Raw genomic sequence first — 25,102 nt, 5'->3', positions numbered from 1 at the left:
TGAGTGAGGCTATAGCGCCGTAATAGAGAAATGGATATTGCCCAGGCCTACCCAATATTATAGTGTATCTAAAATTTAATTTTTTTTTGCCACACATTCATAAAGTGCAAAACAATGTTCCAAAAATGGAATGCACCTAAGCATGTCCAACTGTCCATCTGCCTAACGAGTTAGCGAAAATGAAGATATCGCCTAGAAATTTGCAAAAAAAATTTAGAATTGACCTAACATTGCAATGCCTAGACGCCTATAAGGCACAAACTTTTATTTCGAAAATAGAACAAATCAGCCCCGCCCACTCCATGTTGTAGAGTATGAAAATTTAGTTGTTTTACTTTTTCTGTCTTCTTTAGCGTAACTGCGATTCGGTCGCGATCGAATATAATTTTCTTACTTGCTTTACTATTATCACAGAATTTGAAAGAGTACATGACCTAATGTGATTAAAGTAAATAAAGCGTTTATTATGTCCTACCCTCGCGTATTTCAATTTCAAATTCATTCATCATTTGTACAATTTTTCATTGAATCTCGCTTAAAAGGCACCTCATCAGCTAATCATGTTTGAATGATTACGTCGACGCGTTAAAGGTGTTTCCTCAAAGCTAGCGAGCTAAGGCGACTAGATAGTCATTTCAGGGAATATAGCCTTAAAGGAGCCTTTTGGATTTGAACGGTTTTACACTATCAGTGGGTTTGTTGGGAGGTAGGGCAGGGAGTGTGTTCACAGATCGGACTGAATCCTTCTCTATATATAAATGAAGCCCAATAATATTGTCATCTCAAAAATCATTGCCATGTATCAAAAATAACAAATAAAGTTAAGATTGAAATTATATTCATTATCTTTAAATATTAAACTTAACTCAAACTTAACAATGCAAAGTCGTTTAATTATAAGCTTAAAAAAATTATTTTATAGTTTTATTTCAATATTTAAAAAATTTTTTTTTTTAATATTCTTAATAGTCTATGAGATCTATTGTTTAAAATTTTCCTTTTTGAATTCAGTTTGCTGGTTTCGCTGTCCTGGCCGTATAGTTTTATGAGAGGCGTTTTTTGACTTTTCTGAGAGTAAAATCACTGGCGACTTTTTTACATACTTGAGCAGTTTTTATAATAATAATAATAGAGAGAGAGAGGGAGAGAGAGAGAGTGAGAAAGAGAGTGAGAGAGAGAGTTAGGGAAAGGGAGAGATTATGCAAGCAGACAGATAACGATTGAAAGAGATTCGTTATAAGATTAAAAGTGAAACCAAAGGACAGAGAGTTAGTTGTAATCATTTATTCATATAATGTCCACTAAGCAGCTTAGCCGCGACTAAAAAAGCAGTATGTTTAGATAACCCTCGAGCCTTCGGTAACTTTCTTCACTAAAGTTAAAACTGAACGTCATTAGCTCTTTCGGCTTTTGTAAGATTCGAAAAGTCAATTACATGTGCTTACAATGATTTGGAGAATCTTACCATAGTCAAGGATAGTTATATTTACTAATGCCTTCAGTCTTTAACACATGCCTTCAGTTGTGCAGCAGCAGTCACACCTAACCATTAATTACGATAGCTTCGCATCGAGGCGCACAGAAACATCATGTTCCGAGGCACATGAACCAAGTGATTGCCTACTAGCGCATGTTGTTCCCTTCCTTCGCAGCAGTGCAGGTTGGTTTTTGCAAAAGCTCCCGGGAGATTATAGTATACCGTATGCATTCACAAGCCTATAGCCCTGTACTAGAGTAAACTGCTTTTTGATTTAGCTTCATAAGCCTATATATTATTGAACTAAATCCCGTCAATAAATAAAACTACGTATTATAGCCGAAAACACAAAAGTGCTTTTAATTTGTCAATAAATTTCTTGGAATGAATCGCCGGATAACCATGGGCGTTGGCTAACATTTACTATGCCTTAATATGTAAGTAAATTAGATTTTCATTTCCAGTTTCGAAGAAGAGTTTCCGCTTAAGTCCTTTAATAAATTTCTACAAAATATTTCAAGAATTTTTTGCAATTATTTATATCTTTCCAATTATTTTCACAACTCACCTCGGATTCATTAAATCTCGTTGATGCAACCATGGTAAAATTGCCTCAATATGTTTAATGTAGCGTGGATTGGAATATATTAAATTTTGGAAATCCTTACCCTCGGGAGTATCTTGCATTACGTATTCAAATTTTGCTTTGTCCGTTGGGTCAAGTAAGGCGACGCCCATTATGAAGAAACTCGTTAAAAATGCCCACCCACCAAACACTTGTAATTGCTCCTGCATCTGTTGACGGCTCATTATATCCAAAGGGTATTTCAATAATTTTAAATTTTCAACTAAGTGCTTGTAATAGTAGTCGACGAAATGATCAAATTTTTTTAATTTAAAATCAACATGAACGGACGATATAAGCAAAACGTAAAGATCTTGAGCCGGTGATCCGTAATTGCAATTTTGATAATCCACAAAATATGTTTCTTCCACATGGCCGTCTGCTTTATATTTAAATAAAATATTATTGGTCCATATATCACCATGGTTGAGAACATTAAAATGCTGGGCGTGCACTACACGGGCTTTGACAAACCATTCAATTAAGTTATTGAAGAAGAATAGCTGAAAAGAAAAGTAACGGACCTTACATTCTGCAGACACGCTAAGCAAAAATTTATGTAATAAAAATTTCGTAAAGATTTAGAGTCCAACATATGTCTTAATAAACTTGTCTCTCTTAACTCTTAAAGAATCAAGGTTGTCATGCCAACGCCACGATCAGTTCTACTTATTCGAAGTACAAAGAGAGACTGTAATTGATACCGTAGAGTGTAGAGTAAGGCTGCGACTTCTTCATTTGAAAGTGTTATCTTTACGCCGCATGAAATTGTATAAATTATTACATTAAACCCCGTGCAGTATAGTTTCTTGGAGCTTTGAATCGATGCAATTTTGGATGAAAGAAAAACCGAAAATTGCGTTAAATTCTAATTTTCCTGATTAGTTCACTGGATAGCGGAGCACAATCTGTACGAGTGATGAACAGTGATGGCGCTACAATATCCAAAGCCTAACTAGCCATTATGGAGAATATACGGATCAATGAAATTGACGATTGTCGTGATGCATTGAAGTTTATTCCCTAAGGAATATTACTACTACCAATAAGTGGGCGTAATATACCAAACGTCGTGGTATAGAACCTATTTAGTATGAAGCAATTTGGCTGCGTAGAGAAAAACTCGCTCAGGACACGTTTGTCCCTATCGTCCCCGCTTACTACTACCCATTAACACAGGTTTACATAGACGACTTGTTGTTTACTCAAACGCCGCTTTGGTATTTATGACGATGCCCAAATAATGGTTTCTTTAGGGATAGTCTTAAAAGACGAGACTGTGTTCGGGATGGAATTTGGAAATTGGCTGAATAATAGGAAAAATTCGTAGCCAACGACGGAGTAGTATTTTGAATAAAATCATTGTACCTACTTCTCTGACTAAGAGAGAGAGAGTTACAAAGAGAAGCTTCAAAATTTCTTTGTACACACAATATTGAGACTAACGACTACTTTACGACAATGAAAATCGTTTTGTTATTTTTATAACTTTTGCTTAGCTTAACAAATCATGGGGTAAGGTAGGGATTTCATGTGTCGTAAAAATGTTTTAGATCTCGTTAGGCATATGACCAATCACTTAGATGATGTCCCTTATACGTGTGACAAGGCGATGGGTGGAAAGAAGTGCTATGAGAGGGATAGGGAATTGACTCTGGGCTGGAATTTGTGTGCGCGATTCGCAAGTGATATGCCCTTGCCCGCCGAGCGTTTGCTACAACTATGCTCACGCGCCGACTGCACTTCCTAACTATGCGCTTCCCAACTATTTGGTTATTCGCCAGCGCACGGAGTAGACGAGAGCCTTATATGCTGTATATATTTTTTGCCCTTTTAAAGCGATCAATAAGAGGACCAAAGGATTTATAAAATGTTTGCCTTGATAGGAAGAAAACATATGTTTTCATTAACAACGTCTTCTAAGAAACAAATCGATTCGATCGCGGGCTCTCCCTTAATTAAACCACATTTTGAAAACACTTAGCTGTTCTCGGTTTGCTTTTTCAAGCTACCGTAATATTTGTACTCACCAGGGATTCGCGATACATTTCACAGTTTTTGTAATTTTTCAGATTTTCCATAAACGTTTCCGCCATTAATGCGTATACTTGTCTAATTTTCGAACGACCATTTTTATTATCGAGCTTATGAAAAAGGCGCTTTTCAGTATATGGCCCTAACGTGGCTACTCTACAAGCAGATACCGCGTGAAATTGAGCCAATTTGCGTAAAACGCATTCGGTATGTTCCACATCTAAACCATCCAAACGATTCGCATTTCGGAAGCCACTGCAACTCAAATCTTCCAAAAGCAGATAGTGTTTGTCATTATCAGCTGATAAGCGATAAGATTTCGCACCGAATCGCAACTCGACGCCCGATTCTGTATACATTCGTTCCATTTCACTTAACACATTCTGGTAGACGACGTTTTCAAGATGGAAAAAATTTAAAGAGGTTAACATATCTTTCATTTCTTTAGTCTCGTGCGGTAACTTAAGCATGAAAGAGGAACTCCTCGTCCTGCCATCTGAAAGGCGTGTTGACATTTTAGAATGGCTTCAATTGATCCAATAATTATTACCTTTTAATTTCATTTTGATTTGTACTCTTAGCATTAAAGTGGAATAGTTTTCGCCCGACGTTAAAGCGCGTGCGATATCGAAATAAATAATGTCGTCTACGCCGTCGAAAATTTGTTTTAACATTTTATGAAAAATGTCTTTATTAACCCATTTCGGAATTTTAAAATCTAAATCCATTTTTTGGGAAGAAAGGGAACTGTCGCAATTCACTCTAAATTATTAACTGAAGCGTATTAAAGTGGAAACATCTCTATTTAAGATACATTTTAGCAGAAGAACTGGCTACGCAGGTTTACCCTACATTTTCACACTTGTATGTTTTAGGTTTGAGATAAGAAGCTATGCGCAGTAAGTAATAGATTCACTTCTCTTTCACTTTTCAATCTTCCACTTCATAGCAATATGCTTTGGCTTAACTGAATGTTTTTGATTTAGATTAACATTGTTTTTGATTGTAGTGAAAAACAATTATTAGTTAAAGTCGAATTTATAATATCTCCTGCTCGCTTCGCATCCAATGAATCGTCGTAATTGAAAGCTTTAAGCTTGCATTTATAATTAAACCTCTTAAATAAATCTAAACATTTAAGAGAACTCATTATGGTTTCTGAGTGATTTTCGCTTTTGAAAGCAGAGCTAAGTACTCTTCATGCTTCTCGACATCGAGTAAATTCGATAGCTGTGGAGTAGAGATTCGCTGTAACGAATCGGGCGGAGAGTATTTCTTTTGCTATGGAAAACGAAATTTCTGTCGAAAATTACTGTTGAATAACATGCTCAAATTATGATTGAATTTACTCGAGATCGAAAACTGCAAATCGGCCACTCCTTTCCGCCTATGTTGTACTGTGCACCAATCTGCCTGCAATAATTTTCATTGATTTTTTGAACAAATTTGCAGCTGATGTATTACGGACGGATAGACGGACATGCTAATCAAGTATATACATAGTTGTAGGGTCTCACAAGTTTCCTTCAAGTTGTTGCAAAAGTTTTGACAAAACGAATATACCACCATCGGCCGTTGATAGGTGTAAAAAAATGTCGAATCGTATACAATTAATAAAACTTTGAAATTCTAAATTAATTCTTTACAACTGATGATAAATGTAAATACATTTTCTTTATGTCGCTTCAGTTACCCACGGCTTCAGTTACCCATGTATAGTTATACTACCGTTTTCATGCTAGACGTATTACTTACTGATCGATATGCTGGTTTGAACAAATGTTTAATAGAAGTCGCCGTAAATGATCATATAACAGAGGCGATGCGATGTTCAAACTTGCAGAGCATATCCTCACGATATTCGTATCTTACGCGAGATTTGGTAGACTGGCGCGCTTTGGCCCTACAACGAATCCTATTGAAGCTGGTTGGATCGGACAATTTTTTCGACCCCTACCCAAATAGCTCCTTATTTTGAACAGTGATTGTATGAAAAAAGTTTTGCATTTTTCAAAATTTCTCGCAAGGAATCGCTGAGTAATAGTATTTAGTGTGAAAAATTTGAATTGAATGGGACAACCTTGCGGACCTCGTACATGTTATGAACATGCAGGATATGAGATAGTGAAGATCGATCGTGCTATGTTCAAAGGAAAACGTATTGTTAATCCTCGGCATCTGATTTCCTTGAACCGATAGAAATGCCGAAGTCAATCCAATGAGCAGCAATTTTTTTCGATTGTTTTCTCAATTGTTATCTCGAGCGTATAACTATTAAATTAACTTATGTATTAGAATACATTTATAAGTAATGTTTACGCTGTGCAAAATTAAAATTAGGGTAAATCAATGAAAGTTATATTCGGTCGTGATCGAATCTTTTATACCCAACACCGTTATCCTAAAAAAGACAAAGAAAGTAAAAGAACTAAATTTTTATACTCCCTAAAATCAAGTGGGCGCGGCTGATTTTTTCCATTTTCAAAATTAGTTTTTGTCGCATAGGCGTATGCACTTTATAGGGCTTATCGAAGCTTGTTTCTGCGTCTTGAAAAGGCATTGAAAAAAAAAAAATTAAATTTTGATACACTGTAATATTGAAAGGACGTAACAAATTTTGCCCATTTTTTGGCAGGCGCTGTAGCGTCATCTATACAATACGTGTTTGTAGAAATAGTTGCTACATTTTATGGGTAATGAGGAAAAAATTAATTTTTTATTTCCTCTCAAATCTCTCTCATTTCGTAGTGCTGTGAGCGTGTCCTTCGACAGATTTGGTCCATTTTCAATACCAACGGACGTGGAAGAGCTTCGAATGCTTTTGCTAAATTTGAAGTCAGTAGCTTCATTCTTGCGGCCAAGAGGATGTTTACTACAGACGGACAGACGGACAGACGGATTTAAAATTTGATGCTGATCGAGAATATACATATTTTGTAGGGTCTCTGAAGCTTTCTTCTGGGCGTGAAAAACGTTTTGACAAAACGATTATATCTCTCATCTTTTAATAATGGATATAAAAAATGTAAATGCTTACGCTAATAACAGATTATAAACTAGGTCACTAACACTGCGTTAAAAATAAATATGCTTACTAAGAGTAATTACACTAAAATTAAGTAGTTATATTAAATACATCACACCTTACTAGGGAAACTAGGGAATGTTGATATAGTAGAAAGGCCTAATGTTCAGCATTTTTTGATGAAAATTCATTCACAATAACTATTTGACATGAAAATTGAATGGACTTAATATGGATCACATCGATCTATTTCTTGGACCCCATTTCCAATAAGATCCTTCACGAATAGTAAACCCTTTAGAAAAAGACTCAATGATTAATATTTTATGATGAAAAGTGGTTGCATTTGGATCGGATAGGTCGCTGTTTTAGATCCTCGCTGTGTAGAAGTTATCATGAAAAGCAATCTCTTATATGACGAGCAGTCCGATTTGAAACTTCTTATGAGGGAAAATGAAAAATAATAAACTCTTTGGGAAGTGAATTAGGTTTGTAGGTTAGGGATCAAGTCGCGTGACCAATATGCGGGCATTCATGAAAAGTATGCCTTTATATGAAAGTATGGTTGTGTGCAAACTTTATCACTGCTTTTACACTTGAAGCCTGAACGTTACAAAAGCCGTTTCATAAAACCCCAGTAATCCTTAGCACTAAATGAGTTTTTGAAAGGAGCACAAGATTTCAGTAGGCTTCACATTTAAGATAAGGATCGCCATCCACTCAGTACGTTTATGATTTCAAAACTCTATCTACGGGGTGTTATACATTTCCCTAATTAACTTTACAATATTCGACATAACCTTTGTCATCTCTGCACCGTCACTTTCCGTCTCACTTATAAATCCATGAATGCTCTATAAAACGATTCAATGTTTTCCTTTAAAGGCGTGTTTTGGGCATGGTCATTGAACAGTGGTTCTTCTTTAAAGTGACCGAAAAAGATTACTTGACAAAAATGAAGTAAAACAAAAGCTTTAGTAATCGTTTTAAATAAAATGTGCAGCAACAACATAACCTTCGTTATCTGCTAATTGTTACTTACTTGGGAGCGAGGAAAAAAAAAAAATTTTCAAGATATATTTAGACATAGAACGCCCCCGGGTGGGCTCGAACCACCAACCTTTCGGTTAACAGCCGAACGCGCTAGCCGATTGCGCCACGGAGGCACTTAGATAAATTTGTCTGTAAGTGGCTTTTGTTGCTGTTAGCCGTAACAAAAAGAACAGAACGAACATATAAGACTGAAATGTTATTAAGCAGAAAATGAAATATTTTGTAATTCTGGTCGATAGCGTTTTCTCTATCTATCTTCTAATTTTTAAAAGAGAATTTCATCGTTTAATCAAATATTTTAGTTACATATATTTTCGATTGTTTGACAAAAGTAGAAGAAAGCTGCGGTCGCTACTCTATTATTGTCTATCAGTCATGCATGCGTTTAGTGCGCTTATTGTAAAATAGAAGAAGAAAGAAGTAAATGAGCGAACTTCGAATTTTGGCAAATTAAAGGAGAAGTAAATGAGCGAACTTCGAATTTTGGCAAATTAAAGGAGAAGTAAATGAGCGAACTTCGAATTTTGGCAAATTAAAGGTCTATCTTTGACGGCGTTGTAACCATTGTTTTAACATTTGCGTTGTGTATGCCTCTTTGTTCTGTTATACTTTCGATTTTATGTTAGACCGCAATTTGTTTTTTTATTTATTTACTTTAGTTACTTATGCATGAAACTCAACTGAAACAATAATTGACAGTCGACTTCAATTGACTCTTAAAGTAATTCTTATATTGATTATAAGTATAAGTATTAATAAAACGAATAAGAAGAAAGAAATATTTACTGTCGCGATGACGGAACGATTGTTGTTCAAGAATCGTGTCCTTCTGGATAATAATAATAATAATTTCCAAGCGAGGCACAATCATATTTTTCCATGTCTTCGTATTACTTAACATGTCATATAAGCCTATAGATAATATACTAATTTTCTTTTCCCAGTGGACGTAAGGAAGCTTTAAATCAGTTCAACTGCGTGCGATAATTATGCAGTCGAGTGAAAAGTTTAGTGCTATTTTAGAGTTCTTTACGCGTAGAACCTGAACATCATATATGGATACAGGGAAAATTCTTTAAGTACGCCCGTTTGTAGTCTCTCTAAAAACCGATTGATCCGATTACAATAGTTAACGTGCCAAATAAATCTTAAAGAAAAATTCAAAGACAGGTGCGAGATCAAGCGGGCAATTTTGCGAAAGTTTTTTATTCCTTCTAATGTTCGATCATTCACGTTTCCTTTGAAATTGATGTCAAAGGTTTACCAAAGAATATTTTGCAATAATGCTTCATTTTTTTGACAGAAAATGTTTTTTATTTTTATTGTTTATTTTATTTTATTTGTAACCAAAAATTATTTTGTTGCTGGAGAATGCAATCTAGATAGATCGGAATTGAGGCAAACTCTTGCTCTCGTCAAGTGTACAGAAATAAATACAGCCAGGGAAACCTTCCGCGCGGGGGTTATAATAGCAAATAATACGATATTAACGGCCAGCTTATTATCAGCAGACGGGATTACGTGTGTGATAACTTACAATATAAATGGAGAACGAGGAGAACAGACTGCAGAGTGCTGGCACATACGAAGTTATCTAGTGAAACGTAACTATTATCCGCATTTACTCCCTCAATTACAAGCATGGTAGTAAACTTTGAGCTTCCGGGGCCCATACCCAATAACACATTGGTGAAAAAGATAAATTTAGCTACAAAACAGCCTAAAATGTACCAAAGTGCTACTTTGCATACGATTCGTAAACAAGGTGATAAATATGATGTAGTACAGATGGAGGTAAAGTTTGCAAGTAGAAGTGATTGTGAAAAGGAAAACCCGTATTAGCATTCAGATGTCTTCTGTGTAGCGATTGTGAAATATGGGTGTGATGGGTGTAATAATGTAATGCCAGGCTCAGCACTCGTACAGAATGTTGATATAATTGGCATAGTAAGCGAACGAGTTACATGTGACCCTTCTAAGAGCATATTATGCGCTAATGTCTACGAAGCTCGTAAGTGGATTGCGTCTGAGATATCGTTCTGGCTTTATGGGTCAATCACTGCTTTAACCTTGCCATTGGCATTTACCTTAGTTTTATTCTTGGCATTGTAGAAAGCTATTAAATTCGCTATGCTAAACTTGGGCTTTTTTTCATGCAAAATTTTTTGTATTCATGTAGATTTTTTTTTTATCATAAATTCCAATAATATTTTCTGTTGTAAATACACATTAATAGTCATTAGTATTCTGAACGAAAGTGAATTTTTGAAGTAGATTAAATCTGCCGGACTGACGGTTGGTTTTGCTTGGTTGTTTATTTTCAAAATTTCCATGCGAAGATATATCAGTTGGCATAATTTGTGAAAATGGATTTACGGAAGAGCAATAACACACGATACAATCCGCAATACACATTCTCTGCGTACATGAAATCTAATTGAAATGAACCTCTTCAAAATTCAAACTCCCATCGAGGCTACAAAGCAAGTAAATCCTCTCTGAATAAATACGAACAGGTACAACGTCTTAAAACGGTAGAACGCATTTTTTTTTTTTTTATTTTTTTTTGAACTAATGATATAAATATTGATTCATGCAAAAGCATAAGTAAGTATATCCACGAAACCGTGAGCCATCACAATTATACAAAGGCTTGGCAACCGATAACAGTTAACAACAAATTAATTTCCGAATCATAATAACCTATTAAGGTTAAAAGTTAGTTTAAGTACGACATAGATAAATCGCCCGTATTAAGCAATGTTCCGTTAATGGACTTTGAAGAGTCCGATAATGAGTGAATGTAGGTTTCTGCAAGCAACTCTGAGCTCTGAGCTAAACAGCTCATAATTATATTTAGATGACATACTAGCGATCGAGTTGCAGAGTTAGGTCTTGAATGGACTTTTCATTTGACTTCTTGTTTCGCACTTTACGCCAAAACCCTTTTTCCTTGAGTTAAGTATCAGATGATGCTACGGGGTTGCTAGTAAACAATTACATAAGCAAGAACAGATCGCGTGGGGGAGACTTGAACTTGATTGCTTAAAAATATGTAAATGTCAAAAGTTTCTTTCCATCTAAAGTCCAGCGCTATGATTGATCGATTTGCAATTTCACAAAAGTTATTTGAAAAATGCAATCAAAGTAAAGAAGAAGAAAAAATTATGATTTGTGCTTACGCTCTTTGCAGCAATAGTTTGTCGCCCTAGTTTGTTTTACTTCATTTTTAGTTAATTTTACCCAAAATTTGATTGAATTTTTTTTTCTCAGGCATTTGTAAAATTACTTGACGCGATTAGCAGCTGACTTGATTGAGGGGTTCCTTTCCTTCTTGCGATTACGCATTAAAGCTTATGTTATTTGTATACCGCAATAGGAAAACTGTAGTGCAAGCAATTACGTTAGTATTTGTAGATTGAAGTAACGCCTTGTAATTAAAGACATTCTGGTGATAAATCGTTCGCCTAAAATTGTTAATTAAGAACAAACTGCTGGGTTCGAATTGCAAGTGCAGTAGAGTTCACTTTGTTCGCACCTATACTGGGGGAGCTTAGTCTGTCCCTATCCGTTTCTATTTGCTCCTTCCTTTCCGACCCCGCCGAGGCATTAATCGTATAAAAAATAAATAACTAAATAAATAGAAATGAAGAATAAAAGCAGGCAAGACCGACTATTAGATAGTCTACCTCACTTTGCTTAATGCAGTCGCCCATTAACATACCAAAAACTATGCGTTATTTTTAGGCGATTATATAATTTTCACGGAAGCCCTCGTAGCAAACTTAATTTACTTGACAAAGGGTTTACTATTTTCCATTTACTTCCGTCATGGCTAAGCGCAAATTAGACTTGATTTGTCCCTACATATGGCCCTGTCTAGAAAGTAGGCGTGTGTAGTCCAAATCCTCTATGCTTAATTTTTATCCTGCTTTGTTGTTATAGGGGAATTTTTATCATTAAATATTTATTCAGTGAGACGTTTTTGACACATAAGGGTTTAATCTATCGTGAAAATTCCTATATGCAATCATGTCCCAAACACAGGGCTACTTGATTCAAATTTGATACGATCAAGTTTTATATGAAATCATTCGTACGAACAAATTTGCGTCATAAAGTAACAAAAATTTGGCATTGTCGCTAGGTAAACGCCTATTATGAGGTCGGAGGTCGGATCTAACAAGTAGAGCTAAGTGGTTCAAATCCAGTAAGGTTAATTTTTCTGTCATATTATTATTGTGAACGAGTTTTCACATTGACAGTTAGGCCTTTTTGCCACATAAAGACTCACTTAGTGGGAATGGGTTCTCCCGTTGCCTCCGTCCGAGGCAAATTTTTCACGCACTTTTCATTGCGATGTCTTTAAAATAGTTTTGCTTATAATCACTTATCAATATCAGGCGTTATACGAGGAGTGATCTTACAGATTGAGATATGTTTCGATGAAATGAAATGAACTGACGGATTTTCAGCCCAAAAGACGAGTGCTATTGAAAATAGTTTGGATCGGACCACTTTCTCGACCATTCTCCCATGCAACACTTTATATTGGCAGGCCGTTGCATGAATAGCTTTAAGGTGGCGTAGGGTATTTATTGATGGGCCGGGAGTCACTAAAGTGCCTCATATAAGTGACATTAGAGATAAGAAAGATTTTCGAGATTGCAGATACCGTTCTGTTCACTTTGAGGACTTGAGTCTATAGCGGAGATAGGCAGTTGACTGAGTTCGTTTCATCAAGGTCTTGACCAGCTTCTGCATCTTGATGCCGATGCATTTCATGAAGCAGCACACTTGGATCTTCTGTCATTGAACAGTTATATTACCCATGTGCGCGATGACCGTGGCTGGAGAGCTGAACTTAATGTTCTCATCACGCAAGGACGATGAGACCAAGTCCACGTTGGCACTATTATCAGCATTTCGTCTAAAAACGACCTCACATATATAGACTTGAATGAAACGCTTTGGACTTTGGTTAAGTAGGCTTTAATAGATGCCGACTGATTGGAGCATAGATTGAATTTGACTTTGCAGTGTAATAGGCGAAGACATTCTATAAAACGTTCTCTGAATCGTTGGTAAAGTAATAAGGGAATCAATTGCGGCGAGGTGAACCGAACTGAAGGCACCTTCTTTAGAGAGCCAGCCAAACATATGTATTATCGGAAATGACTTTTCTAGATGAATTCTTTTCTTGCTTTGTATTATTTTCCCAGAATGAGGAAAAAAAAAAATCAACAACAACAACTAAAGTTAGGTCATTGATATAGCTGCGTGTTTTTAGTATGAATTGCTAATCGCTGGCACGTGAAACCGCTTTGCATCAATATCAACACTTCATCGGAACATTTCCCTCACGTTCGGCCTTTTAGCAAAACGCGCTCAATCTAACAGATATCGTTGCAATTGCTACACTTTACATTGCGCCCTAGTTTGTGTACAAGTGTACAACTTTCTATTAATCCGTGAAGTGTTACTGATGCTCTAAGCCGGAAATCTACAAAAACAAGGAAAACATATTGCACAGGACAAGTGTTGCACATATCAAGCCCTTCATCGTTTGACGCCAAACTGCGATGGGCTTTGCACGACAACACGAGGGTTGTTTCGCGCCGTTGTTCTTATTAAATATGACTTTTGTTTATGCAATTTTCAAAAGTTAATATATTTAGCTATCATTTCGGAATTGAAATAATTATTATGGCAAATATGTTCATTGTTACGCGTTATGACAGCTTAAGCCACTATACGTAATAACATAACAAGGTGGTTAGGGTTGATGCCGCAGCAATGATGTCGAGCGAGTCTTGTCACAAAGCTATCGGAAACCTCTCAGTAGCCTCTCTATGTGCCTTGCTTTTTGCATTTCAATGAATGAAAAGCTAAAAAGCGTTAAACCATGAAATCGTTAGTAAGTAAGTAATATAATGAATTCTTCTTCTTTTTCTATTTATTTATTAAAATACTATCAAATGTTGTTTTGCTCGAACTGCGATACACTAATTGCACTTGTCAGAAGGCTTGTGTTGTAGGTTGTGGGGGACATCCCTTCCATCGCAAATAAGTTTTCTCTCAATTACGTAAGCATTACCCTGATTTTTACTTATTCTTGTCGAATTAATTATAATTTTACGCTTTATTAGCTCTATCAGGAGGGAAACAACAGAAAAGTGAAAAAGGAAAAAAAAAAACCAGGTGTAATTCTTCCCAGTCAAAAAGAGGATGATTTCGCATACCTGGCGATCATTGCGGCTTGTAATGCAGTTCCCATAATTAAGATAATTACAGATGTATTTTGAATGATGAACAAGTAAAGATACTGCAGTGATCTACCGCCCATTTTGAAATTGCTCTTCAGGTTCGACTCGAATTATCCTCAATGGCGTTCGTCCTTTGGCCAAAATTCGGCAGTGTATCAAATTTGATTAAAATATCTGCACGTTGAACACAGAGTGTCAAATCGGACGGACGGACAGATGGATAGATAAACTTAAATCGTTTTAGGATGTGCTTGGTAGTTGCATATAACTGCAGAAACTTACCATACACTTGTACCAAAACTGGTGTAGGGCACAAAAACCATGCAATCCTTCTCCAATTATGTAACATTTTGACAAAACACAAAATGTTTGTTTTACTTTTTTTGCAGGCAGAAGCAAGGACGTAAATGGATGTTTTGGGACCTGAAATCCATTACACTTGAAACGATTTTGAATTTCACCTTTTGACCAGTAAGCGAAAGTCACCTCGTTTCCTTTGACAATGACACTGTTTAAAGAACTTTTTCAACTAATATTCTCTCTAATATTCTCTCCGAAATTGATCTACTTCTTCTTAACAATGCCTTTCTTAGGACATAGGCTAAGGAAAACCCTTTACCGAAAACTTTCGATTCACTCTCTGATACTTTCAAGAATTCCTCCGTTACTATTGTTCGATTGCTGCAGACTGATAGGCCGATCGATGTTAGCAAAAGCGATGTTAGCGACATCCTTAGTGACACAAACTTGTACGAATCGTTATAGAGAAAGTAGAGAAATAGAGCCACGGATAACGACCCTTGCACCCTTGATAAAATACCAAAAGTGATATTTTTATTTCCACTTAAAAATCGACTGACGTAGTCCGAATATGGCAAAATTAATCCTCTTGTCAAAGTCCTTTTCATCATAAAGTACTAAACCTTAGACCTTGTTTGTTTGCCGAACAAACGGTTACTTACGGTTTTAGTAGCCTTACGGGATGTGAGAGCAAGCTCCGAGTTTCATCCTTGGCTTATAAAAAAGCTTACTCCTCCTTATTTGGCTACAGCCTAATATACAAAATGTAGGTCTACTTGACCTAAATTTGCTATTGTTCATTTTTGCGTCAAACTAATGTCCTCCGACAAGATAGATAATCGGTAATCGAAGAATAGGGGAAAGGCAGTGGAAATGGAAGTGGCGTTACTAATAAACGGTGCTATTCAGACAGGTGGTTTGTCGACAGGTCGATTGTAAAAAAACCCCAAATAGACGGAGCAGGTGATTGCATCACATTGAAGAAGACTTATTTCACACAAGAACAATGCTGCTTCTTCCTCCTTTACAATTCTTAATACTTGAACATGTATTTGTATAAAAATTGCCTGCATCTGAGAGTGAACGTATAAAAATTTGCCGTCAACTGAAAGTAAGCTGCATTTGCAAATTATTATGTTGCAGCTGTTTGCCTGTCTCGTCAAGATAGAAGGAAGTCAGTCGCGACTGGTGGTTTTACATAAAGCAAATTGACCCGACATGACCATACGCGACCACAAAGCAGGCACGTCATGCATTACCACTTTTGGGATGGTTTCTGTGACTCTTGTATTTTCAGGAACCAAGGTACCCATAGGAAGGAAAGGTAATTTTCTTCATTACCATTGTAAGGTTTGCAACACATGCGTCCATCCTTTGATAGGCTGCGTAGTGCGTAAATTTTCAATCAATGCAAGACAACAAGTCAAGTGTGCCAAGTGCACTTATCTGTTCCTTACATTGTGTCTTGAAGATACATATAATAGTGTAAGCATAAGATATCAGTTTAAAATTTAGACAACTCGTGGTTAACTGGTTAAGGAAAGATTCGTTCATTATCCTTAACTTGGGCGTTACATTTATTTCAAAAGTGAAGAACAGCCCTACACGATCGTTTTTATTAATCCATATAAAGTTTACTTCTCGATCCTTTTTTCTTTCAATTATTTGTCTGCTGTGTTTTTTTAATTAATTAACTAACCCAAGCAAAGTCAAGCACTTTTACAATTTTATTAAACAGCAAATTATAACACAATGATTAACAAAACTTCCAAAGGAAAAGAGAAAGAAACAATGTCGCGCAATTTAACCTAAGCTATGCCCGTACGGTGAGACGAAATCTCTTTGAAATGCTGAAGGATGTAAATGATGGGCTGGTATTGCCGTCGGATGATGATGACCGTTCATAGTGCCGTAACTATCGGCGGAGCGACTTTTCGTGGGAGTACCCGTTAACAGTTCAGTCATAAAACCAATATAAGTGATGGCTAAGCGTAAGGTCTCAATGCGTGACAAACGTTTCTCATAAGCAAAAGTCGGGACCTTACGTCTGAGCTTATCGAACGCTTCATTCAAATTAAACATACGGCGACGTTCACGTATATTGGCAGCTCTTCGCTGAGCCAGGGAAGCTGTACGTCGTCTGGTTTTCTTTATTGTCGTAGTTCCATTGGAGTTTATGGAACCGTTCGAAGAGCCATTCGTTTGACGTGTGCCGCCATTTGTACGCGAATTAACTAAATTATTGACTTGAGAACGTTGCCAAAGAGCTGAAAATTTGTGCTTTCTTTACAAAATGCTTCTTATTTTTTGTTTTGAACGATTTTGATTTTTACCTAAATCTGTGCAAGGAAATCCTGTGATTAATTCGGGATACGGCATTATGGGCGGCGGTGGGGGCGCCTCTTGGGCCCACAATGGTTGAAACGGTACTTCTGGCATATAAGCTGACTGTTCACTATGACTATGATGTTGCATAATATATTTCAAGTTATTTTTTTCGAGATTTTTAAATATCCATTCGATTTATCGCAGTTTTTTTTTTTTATTTTTTTTTTTTAACTTATTAAATAATTATTAATTTCTGTTCTATGTTAAGATGTATAGTACCACTGACTTAGCGTGTTTGTATCTAATCTAGTTGGAAGTTAACATTTGATTGTTGGTGAGATATTCAGTGATTTTTGTTTTTATACTCAGGGGGTTGCAGCATCATTGTTCCTATTCTCTTTCTTCTTTCTTTATTAAGAAAGGAGATAACTTTTCAGACGCCATGATTGTTTCCAATTAGAAACGGACTCCTGTGATTTCATTGGCTAAATAATGCAATAGTGGTTGTTTTTGCTTTCAACCGAATAACAAATAATGCGAAAACATGAGAATTTCTAAATAACTTTGAGATGTAGATGACGCTGTTTGCAAATGTTTTGTGTTACGTTTCGAAAAGGATTTCAGTGGTTTGTAACTGTACTAACAAAAGAAAAAAAAATTAGCTAACACAGGGCGACCATAAAGAATATATCTGATAATTATGTAAACAAAAGCTTTTTGTACATAGGAGCTTTCGATACAATTAAGATGGAATATTTTAATAGAAACAAAAACATTATTCTCATATGGCACCAAATTAAAGCTCGCTCAGTTTATTATTCTCATATGGCATGAAATTAAAGCTCGCTCATTTAATTATGTATAGTGATTCTTCTAGCTCAAAATAAGAATAATATTAAACATGTTGCGGAGGTCAGATCAATTAACAATAAATCTGTCAACATCCCGTTCGTGTATTTTCCGTAGCAACTTATGGATATTATAAGTACTTTTAGGTTTTGCGCACAATTCTAATATGAACTTTATTTACGATATAAACATATGAAGCCGGAAATTGAGAAATAATTGAAACTAAATAATTGCTCTTTATTTACTGTTCATGCCGTTGCCAGACGTGTGTGAATTGTCTACGGGAGAGACATCTTCGTAAATTCATATATTAATTAATAAAAACAAACAAAACTGAAAATTTAATTTAGTTCAATCTTCTTTTAAAATGTTGAGGTTAAAAAAAAAAGTACTGATAAATTTATACTAAGGAGACAATTAATAAAAAATGCCGAAAGCATTGTTTTAAATGGATCTTTACTGGAGGGCACTTTATTAACCTCGTTATCTTCTTTTTTAATGTCTAAATTAAATTCTTGGTTATGGCTTTCCAACTTTCCAACTTGGATGAATAGAGCTTCAATTCCTTATTTTGTGAAGTCATTTTACCCTTTTTTGTTTGATTTTCTGACGCAGATTCTTTTCTCAAACATTGGCGTTCATATTGCGCATTTCTTCTTGTTCTGTTCTGTTTAAAATTTTGCGATTTTATCGTCTAAGTGTTTTATCTTTAACAGAAAACTATTCAAAGCTATTCAAACTATGATTTATTTATTCCACAAACCTTTAACTTGAAAATGTGATTAATTTCGTATTGGATTTCATGCATTGAAAGCAACTCTGTTCTCTCTCTCTATTCTCAACACATGCTACCTTTTTTTATAATCCTTGTAAAGGAAAAAAACCAGCCAACGGTTTTTAGTGAGATCTCGAAGCTATTTTACAAGCGCAGAAAAAAGTTAGACAAAGCGAAAAATTGCTAAATAAAACGGAAAGTATTATAAAAAAAATTAAAAGAAAAAACAGAAAAGAGTGAAATAACAAATAAAATTTTACATTGTATTAAAAAATTACAATTGTGCTAATAGATTAAAAATATGTAAATGAATGAAAAACGCACTGAAAGAAATTGTGAGAAACTAACAATAAGTATAATTGTATATATTTTATGTATTGACAAGGAGTCTATGTGAAATTCATATAGTTTCCCTGGAAATCTCGTTGGTATCTCCTTAGTTCTTAGCTTATTCTTCTCATATCAGAAGGAAAACAAAAACAAAACATAGATTCTAAAGACGGAGGTGATAACAGAAGTAACATTTAGTGTATAAGATTTAGTATATAAATTTTCATTACGCAAAAATATACAAATATAAATAAATTATAATGTAAAAAAAATAAAAGTAAAGGTTGCTTCATTCGATGTTATGTAGTTGTTAATTAAAAATTGATGATGATTATGGTTTATTATATATTTCATGTTTCTTTTCAGGTTCAACTTTTATATCTTTCATATCATGAATATAAATATATTATCTATTTTCATATTTTAAACTATTTATTTTTTATTTATATATACATTTATATATATACATATTATTATATATTATTTATATATGGCATGTATACCGGAGTTAATTTTTTTTTCAAAAATTTGAAAAAAATGGCCTGGTAGTCGAAGCTGTCGTCTGTGACGAAAATAGCCCCAACAAAGACGCCGTAAGAGAATTCTCAAAGGAAGTATACAATAGAAGGCGAACGTACAGCGCATACGATTACTACATGATTACGCACACGTCCTATATGTGTTCATGTGTAAACTTCAGAAAAAGCGTCTCCGGAAGCAGTTTGACCAGAAACTGATGATGATGATGCCTATGGTGAAACCCAGCCGTGGATTCTGGGTGCGGAGAGGCTGCAGCCCTTCCAACTTAGTACCATGCCCGTTTGCCAGTACCCTACAATTTTACAACGACATTTCTCCACAGACATTACAGGCGGCAATCTCTTCCCGGTCGATATTAACACAGCACAGTTACAGAATAGTTGCAACATAACTGCAATGCTTACGCGACGTGCGAACATTTTCCACTGAAGCTGCATAGCCAGTCAGGCACATGGACGGAACTCAAATGCGAATTGAAAGAAGTCAGCGATTATTTGGAGGAGCATCTAAGAACAGACCTCTAATCGGTGGACGAATGGGTAACGATACAAAACTTTGCTGAGCATATCAAGCGTGTTTAAACGATCTCAAGCTGGAGGAGAAGACTTTTGCGAAGAGGTTGCCAGTCGTGAAGTTACGAAGGACAAGAGAGACAACTTGATCAGCAAATGTCTGAAGCCGGCGTTTCCAACACGAAAGGTCCACGAGGCATTCCGGCAAGCGTACGACATCTTTTATACGGCTAAGCGGCAACATACAGTGAAGCAGAACATTGGTAAACGCGTGCAGGCAACAGTGATATCGCGGCTTACATTCTTCAGGGCCGCATATGCCTCCGCTCAACGCCTCATCATAGTGAAACATTCGCTGTATGCGAAAGATAAGTTGGTGTTTATTAACTTTTTATTCATTTCTTTCCATTTTATTTTAGATTAAAAGCATACACCTCTACTCTACTCATCGTTTCAGCAGAATGCGATGTTTCTGTAGCCCAAACAGAGAAAAGTGAAAGCGGGGATGATTATTGGGATGCCTATAAATGCAGTGCGGTTGCAAGGAAGGAAGAAGAGGAAGAGTAGTTTAACAAGTTATGAGCATTAGACGAAAGAAAGGGTGAAAATAAAAAGGAAATGTTTTCTAAGTTTTGCTAAGAGGATGATGCATTGAAATTAGGCGAAATAAGGGCAGAGAAGAATTTTTGCAAAAATCCAGTAGCGGTCATGCGGCAAAACAAACGATGATGAGAAATGACATAAACCAATATCTATAATAAAACAAAAGTCTTATATCCTATGACATTCTCTGTCGTTCTCTTTTTATTTCCAGTAAAAGTTTGTAACTCTTATATAATTGCCATGTGCAGTTAAATGTAATCTTTGATTCATGTTTCTAGGCTTTACAAATGTTAGCGAACTGCTTTTGTGCAGAACCAGTTGAAGCTAAAATAAAAAATCGCAAATTTTTATATTGAATTTTTATTGCTTTTCATCGCTGTCTTGTCATCAGTTCATTACATGGCAATTTTCACGGTTTAACTTGTGGTATGACATTAATGGTAAACGCTAAAAATATACTTAGAAAGTGTTTTTTTCCTTTCTCTGCCGTCACAAATAAAAAACGAGCAAAAAGGTCTCATCATAAATGTTTATGCGCGCAATGGATTTGCTATGCCATGCAAAAGAGAAACCTAATGTCAAAAGCACGGTTATATCGTTCTGAAGGTTCTAAAGGTTAGAAATATTTGTCACTTTGCCGGATTTATTTGCAACAATGGGAAACGATTGCTCTCTTAATCTGAAAAGCTGCTCTCATCTTCCGAGAAAAGAAACATTTTGAACGCTAATTCCGTCATGTTTTTCATGACGTCTATCGGTTCAAACTTTTCGAAATAAGATTACCGAGATAGAACAGAACAAGTAAATGAAGTTCGCTCAACAGGTTCTTTAAATCAAACATTCCACTCCGCACTCTAATTTTCGGTCTTAAAAAGGGCAGAAGGGGTGTTCTCTGTGCCAGAGTTATCTTTTTATCAACACTAGTTTTTTCATATTTTGCTTTCCTTCGCACTAAGCTGTCCTTGAAAGTCAGTCTACAGCCCTGATTGGCTAACGGGGCTTTTTTTTAGTCAGGTGAAGCATCTAAAGGCGGTTCATTTTCGCACTACTGCGAAATTTTGTCTTTATCGTTCAGTTTTCCTCGCAGCCACAATATGTTAGCTTTTGTAAGGAACGTGGAAGTTGTGTGCATTCAATTTGATTTACTCTCTAGCCGCTCACGATTTATAGATAATTTTTATCGCATTGACGCATTGCCCTGATGACAGCGTGATTCAAAACCTTTCAATTCTTCCTTCAATTTCTCGCCTGATTTATAAAATAAACGTATATTCGTTCTCATTTGTTTTGCATGTATTGTGCCGCTTTGAGAATAAACGTATAGATGTAGATAGCGTTCCGAAAAACCCATATCTGCAAAAGTTTTCATCCTTGCTAAAGATTAATACAAAGTATGTCGGTATATAAGCGGAATGTTTGAAAGTACGAAGAAGCAAAGTAATAATCGTTATAAGAAATGTCCGTCGAACCGTATGGAACACGAGAAACGTTTGCTCGATTAAGCCAGCTAGCTTGTGCGAAAAGAAGAGTGAATAACCAGTGACTATCATACATTGCAGTTACAACTCTGCTATTCCACGTGTACTTAAGGTGATAAAAATCGGGGTAGTGAACTTCAAAAACTCTTTTCAAATTCACGGATGTTTCTACAACTTTACACTTTGAGGGCCGTGAACGGACCGTGGAAGAAAATCAAAAACATAAAGTGTGAAAATTCTTGTTATATAAAACACTTTTTCTTTTGTGGCTTTTTGCTCGCTATTCAGAAATTATCGAAGCTAGAAGGCTGACATTTTCCACATTTACTTTACGAAACAGTCTACTGACAGACTGTTTGCACTATTTGCACTATTTTGTGCGTAATTCAAATGAAGATCTATTATCTGCCTAAAAGTGGGTTTAATTTAAAGTTCTAGACACCGCGATTGCCTTTTTCTTAATAATACTAGCGATTTGGTTATCAAATAAAAGAACTTGGAGAGTAGAATACAAAAAGAATAGTGGTGGGTGTGTGAGATACGGTCTCCGCCGAATATAACTTTCCTACTTGTTCGAAGTAAATGCAATCAATCAGTTCCATGAAAGTATGATATAATATTCCGAATGGAATATGATTTGTAGGCGTAACTACTCTTTTCTTACTATAGCTTAAGTATATGGGAGCGTTGCTTATAGACAAACATATACAAGTCCCTACAGCATAACATCTTCAAAGTAATAAACATGATGGCATTTATGCAGTCGCTATGCCGACTAACTTGTCGATAGAATGGACGCAGAGAAATGAAGTTGAGATTTTTGTTCATGGGCGAACGCGAAAAAACTTAACTGACTTTTGGACTTGCTCTGGTTGGGAAAACCATAAACACATTTCGTGACAAATTTATTGTCATAGAAACAGATTAGGAACAGGAAAGAATAAAGCTTGACGGATCTATCAGCCAGATAGCCAGGAAGAAGGGAGACAGAAATCGATTCCTTTGTATTCAAAAGCCTGATTCACCTCGTTATGCTTCACAAACTTTTGATAAACTTGGTAAACTTCGTGTGGTGGATATACTAAGCCAAATCAATTTTCATCCGTGAGCCGTGCGAATTTATACACTTTCCGGTATTTTACACTCTGTTATTCTGTTTATTTCGAAACGTTCTGAAAGTTTCATTGATCTGTATATGCTCTGCACACAAAAGCGCTTGAAATTGCGAAAGTTGACAACCGTTAACTCGTATAATGCATCTAATTGATGTGTGTGAAATTGATTCGAAGCACACATACATATATATATATATATATATACATATATATACAATATTTTCGCTTGGAAAAGTTTTAGTCGAGCATTGGGCTTTGGTTTTTCTCACGCCTTCTTCCTGCGTCTGGTTATTGATTGCGTTGTGGTAACCAAGCTATTAAGCGGGTTCAAAATTTAAAAGTGTCGTGTTTGTTTTTTATAAAACTTTTTCTTATATTAAAAATTGCTTAATAGTTATTCTCCTATTGATGTTTAAATCTTTCATCTTAAATCTTAAAGACATTAAACGTAACGTGCCATGTAAGTGCAAGTGGATTAAACGTAAAAGCGGAGATATATATGAATAAACGAATATAGCATAATTCAGATTATAACTGAAGATTATCTCCAGTAATGTACTAAAAATATCTGCAAACGAATTATTATGTGCAAAAAAGGCTACAAGGCAAGCTTTCACTTTGAAGAGTTTGGATTAATATTTGAAGTCTAAATGTGAATTAAGCAAATGCTGATAATTTATGGCTAGTTTGGAACTTGATGTGATAAGTGTAATAGTGAAATGAGACTAGAGAAGCAGATATATACAAGGAAAAGTTTACATGCTTCGAAACTAATGTGAACTGGATAAGATAAATGTATATGGGATAATCTGCTCATATGCCAGAGATACGAACAGTAGGAAAAAACCAAACCAAAACAAAAAAAAACTTTCAGAAATTACATAAATGTCTATAGGAAACAATTTTTGGGAACATGTTAAAGAGAATCTACTCTATGCAATGAAGAGGGACCGCATAGAAGGGACTCCCTTAGAAAAAAATTTCAGAGATTTACGAAATAGAAATAAAAATGTTTGCCAAACGAAATAATAAACTTATAAATGAAAATAATTTTAAAAAACTTTAATTTCTTATATGAAGATGTTTGCCAAAAGTATACGTTGGTAGCCCTTCTATAATAAATATCGGCGTTAGGAAGATTCCGGATATTCTGAGTATGGTGTTGCAGAAGTACTGTGTTATAAGAGGGTTGCCGCGATTATCTCTCCACATTAGAAAGACAATATTGTAAAATATCGTGTTAAAGGAGAGTTAGATATAATTCAATACGACTCGTCATAGTTCAAAACGCACCTATTATTCTTCTCTCTGGCAAAGGTAACGAATTTGGAACAAGAAGAATTTTGTACGCTTCGTGATTAACGTCGGCCTACACTGAATAAATCAATAATATTAAATGGAAAAGCGTTATTTTGTATAGAGGAAGATCGAATTCACTCTTTTTTTACATGTAGAACTTGGTCGAAGGACATGCCTACGGTACCACGTAAATTAAACGTATCTCTATTTTTTAAAAGAAAAATAATTTGACTTTTTCTGATAACTCATAAACGCCTATTTTATGGGCGCTGGTGTAGTATCTGTACAAAAATGAAAAAGGTTGACCACCTCTCCATATACTATAGTGCCTCAAATTGTAGTTTCCTTCACTGCCTCTATAACGTGCAAGAATAAGCTTCAAAACCCCCATAAAGTTTCAAATTTCGAATGCCTGTCTATCTGCCTGGCTGTCCAATCGTGCAATATCTGCGTTATATATACTCCCGTTCGGGAGTATAAAGATAATGTCTAA

The 25,102-nt window shown here is 35.6% G+C and overlaps 2 protein-coding genes and 1 non-coding gene across 3 annotated transcripts; all 3 read right to left on the bottom strand.

The window, feature by feature from the left end:
• Nucleotides 1-1,053: 1,053 nt before the first annotated feature.
• LOC119639625 lies at nucleotides 1,054-4,929 on the bottom strand. The gene is made up of 4 exons (XM_038037117.1): nucleotides 4,687-4,929; nucleotides 4,133-4,632; nucleotides 2,046-2,605; nucleotides 1,054-1,981 (listed from the first exon to the last, which is right to left on the bottom strand). Exons 1-4 carry the CDS (start codon nucleotides 4,862-4,864, stop codon nucleotides 1,924-1,926), a joined length of 1,296 nt encoding a protein of 431 aa, XP_037893045.1. The 5' UTR covers nucleotides 4,865-4,929; the 3' UTR covers nucleotides 1,054-1,923.
• Nucleotides 4,930-8,253: 3,324 nt separating this feature from the next.
• Trnan-guu lies at nucleotides 8,254-8,327 on the bottom strand. Its single transcript has one exon. It is a non-coding gene; the product is annotated as a tRNA-Asn (tRNA).
• Nucleotides 8,328-16,583: 8,256 nt separating this feature from the next.
• Nucleotides 16,584-17,255, bottom strand: LOC119639631 (protein Fer3). Its single transcript, XM_038037131.1, has 2 exons — nucleotides 17,114-17,255; nucleotides 16,584-17,047 (listed from the first exon to the last, which is right to left on the bottom strand). The coding sequence occupies exons 1-2, from the start codon at nucleotides 17,253-17,255 to the stop codon at nucleotides 16,584-16,586; spliced, it is 606 nt and encodes a 201-aa protein (XP_037893059.1).
• Between the last annotated feature and the right edge of the window lie 7,847 nt (nucleotides 17,256-25,102).

Source organism: Glossina fuscipes, unplaced genomic scaffold, assembly GCF_014805625.2.
Source record: "Glossina fuscipes isolate IAEA_lab_2018 unplaced genomic scaffold, Yale_Gfus_2 112, whole genome shotgun sequence".
Taxonomy (NCBI): Eukaryota; Metazoa; Arthropoda; class Insecta; order Diptera; family Glossinidae; genus Glossina; species Glossina fuscipes.
The sequence above is the reverse complement of the archived record's forward strand: the minus strand, read 5'-3'. Positions and strand labels throughout refer to the sequence as shown.